The sequence below is a fragment of the Lynx rufus genome, unplaced genomic scaffold (assembly GCF_022079265.1).
Source record: "Lynx rufus isolate CCGP_SWC_20201006 ecotype Redwood Valley unplaced genomic scaffold, mLynRuf1.p SCAF_1, whole genome shotgun sequence".
NCBI lineage: Eukaryota > Metazoa > Chordata > Mammalia > Carnivora > Felidae > Lynx > Lynx rufus.
The window spans coordinates 35953113-35969362 of NW_025814823.1; the positions used below are offsets into that span (position 1 = coordinate 35953113).

Below are 16250 nucleotides of genomic sequence, written 5' to 3' on the forward strand. Positions count from 1 at the left end.
TGGAGCCTGCTTCTGAGTCTGTGTCATCTTCTCTCTCTGCCCCTCTCCCACTCATGCTTTGTCTCTGTCTCTCTCTCTCAAAAAAAAAAATAAACATAAACATGGGCATTGAGGAGGGCACCTGTTGGGATGAGCACTCGGTGTTGTATGGAAACCAATTTGACAATAAACCTCATATTTAAAAAATACATAAATAAGTAAATAAACAAAAAAATTAAAAATAAATAAACATTAAAGTTTAAAAAAAAACACTGAAGTCAACAGTGTGTGCACTCTGTCTTGTTCAGAATGCAGAGGACCAATATCTGATGTACAAAGAGCATGCCATTTTGTTCATTTTTGCTTGTGGTACCCTAATTTAATGTTGTATTTTCAATTACATGGGTTAATAGACTTATTATTATGTATTATTTTTTCCCATTATCTATCAATAGTTGACCTTATCACTTTATTAGAATAATCCAGTCTTTACCTTTTGCTAATATTACTTCAGTGAACAAACTAAATATTTAAAATGTAAAAGGGAAATACAAATTACCAGTCATTTAATCATATAGACCTGTCAGATGCACTAATAATCCCACTAAGCAATGTGTAGTAAAAATAAATCTTATCAGTAAAGAGAAAATGTAAGTCAATTAGTCTAGCTGTGTTTTTACTGTGAAAAGACTAAAAATTAAAGATTAGAAGAACCTATCATAATTATTTTCAAGGTTGCAAGTCTAAAATATTCAGCACCTGGAATAGCTCTAATTCCTTAAATAATCAGAGAGTAAAGGATATGAAGAAAAACATCCTAGAGCTAAAATATTTGTTTTTTTTTTTCTAGGTTTGGGGCTTTATACCTCCAACTATGATCTCAGAATAACAACGGTGCCAATGAAGACAATCTGTAAGCTGTAAACTCAACAAAACAAGGAGAGAAGATATTTCCTATAACTACCCAAGTTGACTCACCATCCAACCAGATGACTTTTTCACATGCTTCTTTTCTCTGATAACATGATCAATGTACAGGATTTAAGAAGCACACGGGGGGCACCTGGGTGGCGCAGTCGGTTAAGCGTCCGACTTCAGCCAGGTCACGATCTCGCGGTCCGTGAGTTCGAGCCCCGCGTCAGGCTCTGGGCTGATGGCTCAGAGCCTGGAGCCTGTTTCCGATTCTGTGTCTCCCTCTCTCTCTGCCCCTCCCCCGTTCATGCTCTGTCTCTCTCTGTCCCAAAAATAAATAAACGTTGAAAAGAAGCACACGGGAAAAGCTTAGTGCTTTGGAATTCCTATTGGTCACCTAGTTAGTCCATACAATGGTTATCAGAAATGGCATTTACAGTTGACAAGGATCAGATTTGTATAACTTAAATGATCAGTTTTGTTCTGGCTGTCCTCCATATCAAAAATATTTGTATACTAAAAATACCCCCTAATTGGATGATTTCATTTTTGTTTGGCAAATCACTACTTCAGTCTCAGTATTCAGTAGAAGAGAGAAATTATATTTGATCAATCCATGCAGCAAGATTAAATGAGTTACAACTGATTTTATTTTTGTTCACTACACAGTATATTTCAATTGTATGAACGAAAAATCAACTTAAAGTCTTCAAGTAACATGAATGATGGATCTTTAAATGGATCAAACATAACTTTAACAGAATTGTAGAAATAATCTAAACACAGAGCTATTATTGAAAAAGAGGTACTCCTTATTTAGTTCAAAGTGTCTATATAGAAGCATTAAAGAAAAAGGGAGAAATCCTTAAAATATTGATTCTGTTATCATGAGATGGGAGAGGTGAAAATTATTTCCATTCTCTGTAGATAGCTAACTTGTTTTGGGGGTATATGTACATTATGTCATTTGATCTTCAAAATGTAACATCCTGAAGAAACACAAGCTGTTATTTTTTTTTTTATATATGAAATTTATTGACAAATTGGTTTCCATACAACACCCAGTGCTCATCCCAAAAGGTGCCCTCCTCAATACCCATCACCCACCCTCCCCTCCCTCCCACCCCCCATCAACCCTCAGTTTGTTCTCAGTTTTCAACAGTCTCTTATGCTTTGGCTCTCTCCCACTCTAACGTCCTTTTTTTTTTTTTTTCCTTCCCCTCCCCCATGGGTTCCTGTTAAGTTTCTCAGGATCCACATAAGAGTGAAACCATATGGTATCTGTCTTTCTCTGTATGGCTTATTTCACTTAGCATAACACTCTCCAGTTCCATCCACGTTGCTACAAAAGGCCATATTTCATTTTTTCTCATTGCCACGTAGTATTCCATTCACCTCACGCCAGTCAGAGTGGCCAAAATGAACAAATCACAAGCTGTTATTAACAGGAAACAGGCTCATTAAGGTTAAGTAACTTGGCCACAGTCTTATCACCCTGGGTGTTCTGATGCCAGAGCTTTCACTGTCAGCCATTGCTGTCTTCCCCAAAATAAGACAACTGGCAAAATACCACTGTTAAAAACAAGCACAAAGGGTGAATTCATAAGTAAGTTAAGATTTGAAGAAAACAGAGTGACTCCTTTCTCAATGATTGCCATTACACAATTCGGATGGGAGGTATATATGTAGGAAAGAAAATTTAGGGGAGGAATCGACGGGACTTCAGGGACAAGAAAAGAACAAATGCAAAGTTTGGCACATATACTCAAAACTGGAACACAGAAAAGAAAGGAAGACCTAACGGAGGCCACCCCACCTTTTGTGTGTGTAATAGTAATCCCTTTTAAGGCAAGGATTGCTTTTCCTCGCCCTCAAAATCCTAACCCAAGTGGGGTGCCCAGATATGCAGGGTCTTAGAAACTATTAATAAAGAAGGATGTCCAGTAATCTTTTCCAGTACTTTAAAATCCCTACAGGAGGGACGCCTGTGTGGCTCAGTCGGTTAAGCGTCTGACTTCAGCTCAGGTTATGATCTCACGGTTTGTGAGTTCAAGCCCCGCATCGGGCTCTGTGCTGACAGCTCAACCTGGAGCCTGTTTCAGATTCTGTGTCTCCCTCTCTCTCTCTGACCCTCCCCTGTTCATGAGCTGTCTATGTCTCAAAAATAAATAAATGTAAAAAAAAAAAATTTAAAAAAATAAAATCCCTACAGGAAATGCTAATGTGCTCAGAAAAAGAGCTACAAGAACCAAAAAATGTGACTTCTTTAAGTGTAGTCACTCTAATTCTGTGTTGGAATATATGAAATTGTAAATTCAGAGGCTCATCATAGCAGTTACATATGTATAATTAAAACAGAAAATTGACAGAGACCCATAAATACAGAGAACAAACTGGTGGCTGTCAGAGGGGAGAAGGCTAGGAGGATGGGCAAATGGGTGAAGGGGAGTGAGAGATCCAGGCTTCCAGTTATGGAATGAACAAGTCATGGAGATGAAAGATATACCATAGAGAATATAGTCAATGATGCTGTGTCATGGCAGACGGTATCTACACTCGCAATGTGCACAGCATAATATACAGAGGTGCTGAATCACTATGTTGTGCACGTGAAACTAATGACACAATGTGTATCAACTATACTTCAAATAAATAAACAGAAAAATGACATATTCTTAATAATTATAATTTGGTATGAAAATTGTTTTCAAACATGTTATCTAAAAGGGAACAAGTAACAAAGGAGAGCAAAGAGGGGAGAGCATTCAGAAGTATTTCTGTAAGATGAGGTTGTTAAGCAAAATAAACAAGGTGTCAGATGAAATTTGCTTAAGGAGTTAAGAGTGTTGTTGCACTGTGCTAATAATTCTGGTTAAAGAAAGAGAAAAGCAAAAGAACTTTCAATGAGGAGAAAGGAAAGCCTCACCAAGATAAGAAAAATTTTAAAGAAGAGACCATGTATTTCAGGGATGAGTAAATGCGCTTTGAGCAGAATTCTCTAATACAAATATGAATGGGAAGTGGGGCTAGGACATACATTATGCTTCAAGGCCACAGGGACCAATGACACACATGAAAATTAGGTTTATACTCAAAGGACCAACATGAACATTCTACAGCTGTTAGGTAAGAAAAAGGGGAATGGAGTGTCCCAGTAAAAGCCGACAAAAATTCCATAATGGGCTCAATTCATCCCATAAAAGCATGCACCTCTATGAGTAATGGGCACATTGGTAGTTGCATCTAACAGTGAGTCCAAAATCAATCACAAGTGGAAGATGATGATTATCGTTCTACAACACTACACACCTGAAGGCATGAACTTCACTTGGTGAAGCTTGATGCCTGGTAGGACAGTGATTTGCTTAGTCTACAGTGCAGGGTCAAACATTTCCACCTAGTACCTCCAATTTGAACTTTATGGTTCCCATGACTCCTACAGGAAAGAGTATCTTGCCAGCTCTCCACTCCACACCTTAACCTTCACGCCAGCCTTGTGGTACATTAATAATCCTCTAATTTTAAATTTTTTTTTTTGAATGTTTATTTATTTTTGGGACAGAGAGAGACAGAGCATGAACGGGGGAGGGGCAGAGAGAGAGGGAGACACAGAATCGGAAACAGGCTCCAGGCTCTGAGCCATCAGCCCAGAGCCCGACGCGGGGCTCGAACTCACGGACCGCGAGATCGTGACCTGGCTGAAGTCGGACGCTTAACCGACTGCGCCACCCAGGCGCCCCAATAATCCTCTAATTTTAAAAGAAAACATTTTATGCTTTGAAACGGAACAAGACCAGCAAACATTCTCCTATCATGAATGCATTGACGTAAACAAGAAGTTATTCTATTAAGGGGTGAGAAAATAAAAAAATGTCTTGTGCTAATTTACACTTGTAAGTTACCAAAAATGCCCTTAAAAATCACATTTTAACAATTCTTCCAAACTCTCTGAGCAATATATTGGATATATGCTGGAAATATATTAAAAAGTACAGGCTTTGGAATCAGGGAGGCTTCCATTCAAATCTTAGCCCCTACCAGTTCGGAAGCATACTGAGATTCCCCACCCCACAGTTACTACACGGGTGACATTCTGTATCTCACAAGAATGCTGGGAAGTCAGATGACATGCATAAAGCATCTAGCAGAGAGTCTAGCAAGAAGCAGGCACTCAATCAGGGGCAGTTGTTGTTGGATTTGTCTTGTTGAAGATAGTAATAAAAATAAAGCTTGGGGTACTTGGGTGGCTCAGATGGTTAAGCGTCCTGACTCTTGATTTTGGCTCAGGTCATGATCTCATGGTTCATGGAATTGAGTCCCGCATCAGGCTCTGTGCTGACAATGTGGAGCCTGCTTGGGATTCTCTCTCCTGCCCCTCTCCTGCTCACTCTCTCTCTCAAAATAAATAAATAAAATTTAAAAAATAAAGATAAATAAAATTACAATATGTAAGCTTACTCCCTATTTCTTGGAAATTGATTACTAGTCCTAAATAGAAACCATTTACCTATAGTAGATTGTTAAAACAAAAACAAATTAATTTCTAGTTGAGAATCTCCAACTAGACAAGAGGAGAGTTCAACTGGTGTCACAATGAGCAGTTACCCCACAGAGGAAGCTCCATGATCTTAGAACTTTTTCCCCTTGGTCTACATGGCTTGAAGCAGCAGTCTGGAACAGATTTTCCTTCTTTAGCTATTGTATTAGGGCTCTCAGAAAGGGTGGGAAAAAAAACAAGAACCAAAACAGCTGTATCTAAACCAATTACTGATGAGATCCTGGTAACACTGATAAGAAATGACATGAGTTGGTAAAAGGTATAGTAATCGGCTCTGAATAAAAATGAGCCGGACTTTAATTGCTTAAGAGTAACTTCTGGGGCAATCCTAAAATACGAACATTTTGGGATAAATTACTCATAAACTAAATTACTATTAAAAATAAAAGTGATCACATTTTTTTTTTATTTTGGGGAGGGGTTAGTTTTCACATTAGTCCTAACAGTTCTTTTAAATGTAATTTAAACTATATTAATAGGAATTAGTATAGTTTAGCCATATATGGCATAGGCTGGTGCAAGACTCCCTGGGTTAGCCCCTCAGCTCCGTCAATTGCTGGCTATGTCAACAATGGACAAGTCACAATCTCTCTAAACCTCAGTTTCCCCATCTGTAAAACGGGAATAGTAACAGTATGCCTACCACACCTGGTTATTGTTAGGGTTAAATGAGTAAGTGGAGAACTTGGCACTTGACTGGCACTATATGTATTAGCTACTAAAGCCTGGCACCCATTGTAGATGAGAACATCTATCCCTCAACAAATTTGGCTATTTGTTACATGCCATGAATTACGTTAGAGAAACAAACGTATGCAAGATAGACACAGATTTTATAAGATGAAGCGAAGTCTGAGCAGAGATCAGAAGGGTGAGTATAGTAATTTAGCCAGGCAAAGTATGGACAGACTGCTCCATACATATGAACCATACATAAGTAGGACGGTCGAAACTTGAGAGAAAACATTCCATGGAAAACTGTCATAGTGAGGGAGGGGGACAGCTATGGAATGAAGACAGTGGTTCCAACTCCTTGCATATAATACAAAACAGAACTTCACTTTAATGGTAAAATTTGCTCATTCACGACCAGGAGTATTCCTAAATACCAGTGGATGAAGTCACAATATAAACGTATCTTACCAGTATTTTCTTAAAAAGAAAATCTAGCTATATATTTTTTGCCTATTGTATAAATAGACCTTTCCAGAACAGACCTTCAACCCATTAAAGTTCCACATCTGTTGTTAATATTTTCACACTGATTCAGTGAAGTTAGTAGGATTTTCAAAGTTGAATGGTGAGGAATTAAATAGCAATGTAAGGGATCAGGGATTTGAGAAAATAAAACATTTGTCAAAAATTTTTGCCAATATTGATATGTGATTTTTTAAAAATGCACTGTCTAAAATTCAAGCAGTATAACTATATTTACCAGAAAGAAAGGAAGAAAGAATAAAATTTGTGTGCCAAATTGTATCACCTTAGTATAGCCACTTTGCTTCTATAGTCTCCTTTATGTTTATTTTTACCCTAAAGATTATTTCCTCTCCAAATTACTCATTTAAATGAAATATATTTTTTATATTTAGCTCTAAGGAGGTTAGTTTAGGACAGTGTGCATATGTATATATGACAACAATTACTTCTAGGACCCATGTGAACTCTGAAATACACACAAAGTACAGCTGTCACTCTATTATTACCCTCCTTTTTTTGGACCCTTCTCCAATCAAACACTTCCTCACTCTTCCACCATTAGTAACACTAATGCCAAGTTATCCCCACAACACCCAAAGCCCTCTAATCCTACTAGATCTTAGGAAGATTTTGAATTAGACTTGATTCAAATGTCAATCTGAATGCTTAAAAACAGTATGGCCTAGATTTCATTTTTTAAACCCTTTCAGTGCCAGTGTTCTTATTTGTAAAATGGAACACAAGCTATAAACAAGGGAGGGAGCACCGCACAGCATTTAATTACACAGGCTCTTGGAGGAAGGCTGTATGGGTACAAATTCTAGTTCCACCATTTTATAGCTAAAACACATTGAGCCAGATATGTTCCATCTCTGTACCTCGGTTTCTTCGTTTGCCTCAGAGAGAAGGTAACAGTGAAAGGTGGAGAATTATTATGAAGACTGACTGAGATAATATACATAAGGCATCTGGAAGAATGTCTGGTTCATGGAATACTCAATATATGATGGGTATTATTACTTCGTATATCTATTTTATACCTTTATAACATAATTGTGTCAGGAGTCCCCAAGACCACCCTCACATTTGATCATTTGTTGGAAGGACTTAGAACTCAGAAAAGCTATTGTACTCATGGTTACAGTTTATTACAGTGAAAGGACACAGATTAAAATCACCATAGGCTTCTCCCAGAGGAGTTCCATTATGACATATGAAGTATTGCCTACTAGGAAAGCTCTCTCATTCCTTGATGTCAAGAGTTTTTATTGGAAAAAAACATGTATGCCTGGACCTTCCATATGGACCACCTTAGCTACTCAGCCTCTAGCCTCCTATAGAGGACAAACCAAACAGTATAGCCCAGGGCTTCAGGTGAAAAAAAACAGGTACTCACTGCAAATCACATTTCTAGCAAAAACCATCTAGTTTGGTCCAAGGCCCCAAGCAGACAAATATCCCTATGAGACAGGGTATTCCAAGAGCTAACGGGTTATCTCCCAGGAACCAGTGGAGGACTGGTTCCAGGTTTGAAACACCTCAAGCCTACTGAGTTAACCCTTCACTGCATACTAATTTATTAAACGACTACCATGTGCAAGGAACTGTGATAAATACTTAGTATATATTAGCTAGCTTAATAAACACTTTTATGAGAAAGGAATTAATATTTCCATTTACAGATATGGAAACTGAAACTCAGGAAGGTTATATCAGTTCATGGTCATATAACTAGTGTGGAATCCAAACCCATCTCTCCCAGACTGCAGAGCCTTTGCGACTTACATTAAGGCATAAAATATTTTAAAGTTAAAATACCATATTGTACAATTTATCACATATATAGGCACACAATAAATATATTTGTCAATCAAATCCAGTTCTTCTACTTGTGATAGTGAAAAACTAAAGAATCATTTTGAATTTGTGGAAGGAACAAACTAAAGCTATGAGCAAATGTATATGTACCATAGACTAGTGTTCCTTTGAAATACTGAGGCTTTAAATGTCCATCAACTGATGAATGGATAAAGAAACTGTGGTTTATATACACAATGGAATACTACTTGGCAATGAGAAAGAATGAAATATGGCCTTTTGTAGCAATGTGCATGGAACTGGAGAGCATAATACTAAGTGAAATAAATCATACAGAGAAAGACAGATACCATATGTTTTCACTTTCATGTGGATCCTGAGAAACTTAACAGAAGACCATGGGGGAGGGGAAGGGGAAAAAAAAAAAAAAAGAGAGAGGGAGAGAGCCAAACCATAAGAGACTCTTAAAAACTGAGAACTGAGGGTCGATGGGGGGTGGGATGGAGGGAGGGCGGGTAATGGGTACTGAGGAGGGCACCTGTTGGGATGAGCACTGGGTGTTGTATGGAAACCAATTTGAGAATAAATTTCATATTAAAAAAATAAATACTGAGGTTTTAAAAACATTTTTTTTAATGTTTGTTTATTTTTGAGAGAGAAAGACAGAGCCTGAGCAGGGGAGGGGCAGAGAGAGAGGGAGACACAGAATATGAAGCAGGCTCCAGGCTCTGAGTTCTCAGCATAGGGCTCAAACTCACGAACCATGAGATCAGGACCTGAGCCAAAGTCAGACGTTTAACCGACTGAGCCACCCAGGTGCTCCTGAAATACTGAGTTTTTATCAAAAGACTATCTCATCTTAACAAAGTCCAATAAATTCAGCAATAAAGTTTTCCTTAGAGTAAAAAGAACAACTTCTTTAAGCTTAAGCGTTTTCTTTTTTCCTTTACCCTTCGAAACTTTTTAATCCCCACAAACATTTGCTGAAACAGAGAAATGACTTACCCATCTATTAAGAATAACATAATTTTTTGTTGCAGAATTGTATCACCATTTTCCCCAGGGAGGCAACAATGCTTTCTCACTTTAATATGTGTGTGGTTTTTTTCCTCATCTAATCAGCTAATACTTTTCAAAAGATCTTTTTAATGCCTAAATGAAAGGATTCCACATCAAAGACCTGACCTCCCTATTAAAGTATCTAAAGGAAACCCTAGGAATCTAAAATCCATTCAAAGGCAAATCACAGGTAGCTTATTGTACAATGCATTAAGAAAAGAAAAGGAAAATAAGAAGCTTCATAAGAGCTTCACGGAATTTGGTAAAATTATACCACAAAATACAAGTTGATCTCAAGTATAAAGAAACAAATTCATAGCCAAAAACGTATTACAAAAGTGCTCTGTAATCAGCCAGGAGGGGAGTCTTTATGAGAAACTTCAGAATTTGTCATATTTTCAATCAAAATTTCTGATTACAGCTTAACATTGGGAAGGCCAAAAAGAGAACAAACCACATATTTTTCAATAGATTTAAAATCTGAAATTTTTAAAGCTAACTTTCAACATGGGGAAAGGTAGGCTTTATTACCGACAGCAATACTGGAATAAAGTAACGAAAGTAAAAACTGATGAGATGTATAGACACAAATACTTTCTTAAAAAAAAAATTAAACATTTTAACATACCATGAATGTGGTTCTGAAGTTATTCAAGTCATTAAAAAAGTCTTCCACAGACACCTTCTTCACATCAATGGCGTAGTATCCCATCACACTCTGGTATAACGTTTCCATGTTTTCGTGTAACTTTAAAAGTTTCCCGTATTGTTCTTTTGCACTGATAACAAAGCTGTATCTTAGAGTTAAGGGATTCTGAAATTTACAAAGTAATGTTTTAGGAAAAAAAAAATACCCTGTGAATCCAATGTTTGAATTATTAGTCACTATTACACATCTCCGAAATTCCAAAATTACCTCTAACAGGTCATTGTTCTCAAAACTCAATCTATCCTGTACGACAGTAAAATCTTAACACCCATCTCTAATTAACTCTGGCCAAATTATCAGAAAAGTTAAATATTTAGTTTTTTTATATTTCTTTTTGACAATTGAGTCCATGGAAATTATACTTCCAGTGTATGTATGTACGTTATTCACATCATTCAATATGATTTAAATTATAGCTCAGTGTCTGATATTGAGTAATTTCAATGATATTGAAATCAACCACATGGGTGCTGAACACAGCAGTTAAACTGGATGCCCGATGTCAATTTCCAGCTCCCGCACTTGGTGGTTGCCTGTGGCCACATGCCTTAATCTCTCTGGGCTAGGACTTCCTCATCTGTAAAATGGGAATAAGAATATCATCCATTTCACAGGGCTGCTGTGAGGATTAAACAAGTTAATAATTCAAAATTCTTAGAAAAATGAATAGCATTTTGTAGTACATGTAAATCCCTTTTATTTTTATTGCATTTTGGGTTATATATGTGGTTCTAAAGTCCATCAAAAAATAAATTAAGAGTTACATTAAAAACTTCAAATATTAGGGGCGCCTGGGTGGCTCGGTCGGTTGAGCATCCGACTTCGGCTCAGGTCATGATCTCACGATCCGTGGGTTCGAGCCCCACGTCGGGCTCTGTGTTGACAGCTCAGAGACTGGAGCCTGTTTCAGATTCTGTGTCTCCCTCTCTCTGTGACCCTCCCCCGTTCATGCTCTGTCTCTCTCTGTCTCAAAAATAAATAAACGTTAAAAAAATTAAAAAAAAAAACTTCAAATATTACAGAACTTCATGTTTTAAATTCTCCTTTGGAAAACTGGGAAGTGATTTATTTTATGCATTGCATCATCTAAAATTATGATCTGGCACATACACATAAATATTCTCTTCTCATTTATGACAACACAGTTCAAAACACACTGATTTTCAGAAGACTAACAGTGTGAATGTTGCAGTGGCATTAGAAAACATTTTCTAAACAAACCATAGAATTTCCTTTGTGGTGTGACAAATTGCTAATGCAGTTAGATATACCATACTTCATTCTGAAAAGATGACTCTGTTAGAGCATCATTCATAATCGTCTATGGCTCCTTTAAACTGGGACATTTAAAGAAATGGAATATACAGAATTAAGCTTATCCAAGCCATTTTATTGTCCCTGACTAATGCAAAAAAATAAAGATGTTAGTATATTTTTAAATTTTTAAATATTTGTTTAGTTATCTGTTTTTGGGGGGAGAGGCAGAGAGAGGGAGGGAAAAAAATCCCAACCAGGCTCTGCACTGTCTGCACAGAGCCTGATGCAGGGCTTGATCCCACAAAGTATGGGATCATGAGCTGAGCCGAAATCAAGAGTCGGACACTCAACCAACTGAGCCACCCAGGCGCCCCAGTATACATATATTTTTTTAAAGTCAGTAATAAGAATAACTAGATTCGTGCCAAGAAAAGAAAACCAAAAAAGGAATTTTTATAACCAAAAAAAAAAAAAAAAAGATTTTCCACAATTTTGAAAGATAACGGTTCCTCTGGTCAGAGTATTCCCCAATGGAAGATAAAATAAGGAAACCGATCTCGGCCTTTCATTTTGAGAAAGGAAGACTGAGAAAGAAAGAGGCAGCATTGCTGTTAGATGGATGGTGAAATCCAGGGGGGCATGGAAATTTTCTAATAATTAGAGCCCAACCTCCCCAAAAAAAGGCATTCCAGTCCATCACGGCTCACTTGTACCCATGTCTGGGGTCAGTCCACAGATTACTTACTGCCCTTCTATGCTGGTTATTTCTCCCTCTCTGCAACCCCCAGACTATGCCCTGCTTACTTTTATATTTAGCATTTTAGGGGGAAAAAAGAGTATACTAAATATAGGAGTCTGGATTCTAATGGAAGGGTTGATACTTTTTTAAAATAACCTTAAGAAAATCTATAGACCTTTCTGTAGTCCAGTTTATATTCATCTGAGTAGCAAAATGCCTCCTTATATTTTCTAGAATCTGGATCATAATAGCAGCAGTGGCTGATGAATTTATATGTAGTATCATTTTTTAATGCTTGCATAAACAAAAGATTTTCTGTAATTACTCAAATCACAAAATCACAGGAAATTATAATACAGTCACACTTGACAGATTTCCATACACTTTGTCTTATGAAATATCCATATTCATGAAATATTATAAAGCAAATGTATGTAAATTAAAAAATCACGTTTGAAACACATTCAGAAACTAATATTAAATGGACCATATGGTGATTCATTTGTAATGTGAAATAATCAGTCCTTCATTTATATAGTAAGGTCAGAAATCAACATTGGTTTATCTATTCAATCTATAAACTTTCACCTAAAATTATTTATGTCCCAGAGACAGACTATCTCCATATGGATTATTTATACATCCTTAACTCTTGTCTAAAAGAGAAACTGTTTTCTGCCTTTGCTCGCCCAAACCTATCATTCAAAGTTTCCTTCAATTATTCCTCTTCCACAAAGCCTTATTTTCTAATCTCTACAGTAAGAAGTTCGTTCCACTGAACACATAGCATTTGCAATCCATTGTACTCAGCTGGAACGGAGGGGAGTTTTCCCTTCTAGACCAATTCCTTGATAGCACTTTGCTCTTGCCACATTTCTAGAGGATGGCCACCTTGGACTGTCAGCCCCTTCTGTGGATGCTGTGTTCCACCTTCTCAGTACTTGTCTGCCACTACATTCGTGTCAATTACTCATCTGCCCCTAGTGAGTCATCAAATTTCCATCAGTGGGAAGGTAACAGCCTTTCTCAAAAGTGTGATGAAAGCCACAGAACTTCTTTTCAAAAAAGTCCATCTCTATGCATTCACACACATACAATTTGGATGTAATGCTAAGAGTTAACAGAGTCCCTGAAAAGTAGTTTTACTGGACAACATGTTAAGTAGGCTACTTTAGTGGGCGTTTCTAATTGTACGGTCCTAAAGCTACTCCTTGTCTTTCCCCTCACTGACTGCATAGTAAGGCTTTGCGTTTTAATAAGAGGCACTTCACAAATATGAGTAATTTTATCCTGACACCTGTGAATACTCCCTTTCTCAAGAATCAGTTTGGTAAACAGGTTAAAACAAAGCTGTAAGTATTACCCAGTAACACTTTTTAAGATTTTCAAGTAGTAATCACAAGTTTATGAAACATCAGAAATAATATTAATACTATATTCTTAATAAAAGTACTACAATTCTATGTAAACATAAAAAAGATGTGATGGGAAAGAAAACCAAGAGTCAAAACCATGGAGATGACATGGTCTTGTTCTGACAGCTAGAGAGCTTTATAAGTTAATTTTCTTATCGTTGTTATCTAGAAAACAATTTGCTCCCAAGGGAAATGCAATGGAGCTTTGAATAACTGGAATTACCCACGAGAATGGTAAAATTGTGATTGAACAGAAACAATTTTGGAAATAGTCAAATTAATTCTCACTTTAAAATGATTGTCTGATAGGATAGAATAAATGATGACATTGATGAGGCACTCTACATCTCTATTGATGGGCTAGTCTCTCATTATGAGATGGTGAAACCACCCAGCACAAATACGTACTACATTTATTCTTACATCCTGCCCTCGTTATTGCTTCCCCCAACAAGGATATCTATTACTTCCATCAACACATCTTACAAGGACCAGCTCCAATCAGTCCTACATGCCTGATACCTTTTATAGATCTTCTTAAGTACTCGGGATCCAGCCAGGCAGCCAACCAGCTAGTCAGTAAGTATTCCCTAAGCTCCACTGCATTCCACTTTTCTGGGCAAGAGAGGAAACACTGGTTAACGAGGTAGGCAAAATCCCTGCTTTCATGAAACATACATTCGAGAGTGTAGTGACAGAATAAAGAAGTAAATGAATGAGATGTTCAGATAGTGATAAGTATGATCATGAAGATAAAGGTCTGTGATATTAGACAGGGAAGTCCTGGCTAAGGGGACATCGCCTCAGACAGGGAGTCATCACTGTGAAAGGAGCTGTGAGCACCAAGCTGTGCAGCACCCTCTATAAGTGCAATAAGACCTCAGGGAAGGAAAAGATCATCGTCACTTTGGATGAGGACCAGGATATTTTAACCTGAGTTTTACAAGTCCCTTCAGAACAAGTTAAATGGAAGACAAGGAAGGAAGAAAGAGAGAAGAGAGAGAAGAGTAAGTCAACAGAAAAATCTGCCACGACAAACCACCCAATTACCCAAACTCCCACTCTTGCAAATAGACAGGTGTTACATGAGTTTACATTTCCCAGATCCCGTTCCTCTGTTTTACTCTCTAACCACTGTTCAATTAAATAAAAATGTACTGAATTCCTTTATCTAAAAATGCTGTGTCTTATGCAGCATGGAATACAGATAAAAGACCTAAGCCCTTCAAGGAACTTATTAGGACAGTTTCGCCTCTACATAATACTTTCAAAAGCACCTAAAGCATTGATATATGCTAGAACAACAAAAAAGAAAGTGTGAAAATTGAGTAGGACTGCAATGAACAAATTTAAAGACTATAACATGGGAAAAGGCAAGGAAACTGCAACATAAGTGGTAAAAAGTAAAAAAAAAAAAAAAATGAATGTCTGGCAAAACAATTTTTTTCTAAGAAACTCAGGAGGTGGGGTAGGAAGAGAAGAAAAGGTAAATAAATCCTTGTGCAGGGAGAACTTCAAGGGCAATGGTCTAGGATCTATTTGTTATTTTCCTTGACATATGAAATATTACAGAATCTAAAGATGAAAAGAAATGAACAGGTACTGCATGACACAAATCCTAGCATTTTCCTGATTTTCTCACATATAAGAGCTTAGTATGTGTACTTCACATGTAATAGTTTGCATATAACAATGTTGGTGATCCTGCCTCAAATTCCTGTCACACATTTTTCAAGCAAATATTTACAGTGGAAATGGTTAACTCCAGTTGTATTTCTGACCCAAGTTTAGCAATTATAAAGAAATATAAATATTACAAAAAGGGCAATGTGATATATATGAAATAACTGTACATGCATTTTAAAGGATATGCTAAATTCATATTTTTATACTCAGTATATGAAAGTAAAGAGAGTGCACTAAAAAAATAAAATTACAATATACTATAATTGAATGCTAACAGGGAAATTTCACATAACAAAATTATATCATTATAATTTAAAACAATTCAATTAACAGATTATTTAAGCTACTAAATCATGACTGTTTAAATATCTACTTGCATAAATGCATCCCTAACAACTTAGATAATACACATATTCTTTTAGAATTGGTTGGCGAACCCAACAATTTGACATGTTTCAACTAATAAGCACAAAAACTTAAAACATAAACAAAGTTAGAGTGTTAATAGCCCAAACTTTAGTTAAATACATTTTTATTCATTGTGCATTTTTGTTTCTGAATCCTTTCATTTTGTAAGATCTGATTAAGAAGCTCACAATTTGCCACTTTAATAAGATCTATATAAATCCATTTAATATTCAAAATGTGACTTGTTGTCAGTCCTAATTAAAGTAAACAAAGCTTTGCAATGAATGAATTTAATTACTTCGAAACTAGTATGTCTAACCAAGATGAAAAGCAAACCAGTGCAATCTAATCTCAGCAAAGAATATTTATGATTATAAGCTTTGTCAATAGCAAAGTGCACCAACTGTTCGTATATCTGACTTCCAAGAGATACATGAATGCTAATCAGTTCATTAGAGGCTTCTAGGTTGTGATATTTAGCGACAGGATGTAGTAGCTTTCTTGTCCATG

General features: G+C 36.7%; 1 protein-coding gene across 1 annotated transcript in view; it reads right to left on the reverse strand.

Annotated features, from left to right (window-relative positions):
- Positions 1-16250, reverse strand: part of DIAPH3 (diaphanous related formin 3) — a 505118-nt gene that overhangs the window by 184749 nt on the left and 304119 nt on the right. The window contains exon 23 of the mRNA XM_047080525.1: positions 10155-10319. Within this exon, the coding sequence (XP_046936481.1) occupies positions 10155-10319 (165 nt within the window). The remainder of the gene's footprint in view (positions 1-10154; positions 10320-16250) is intronic.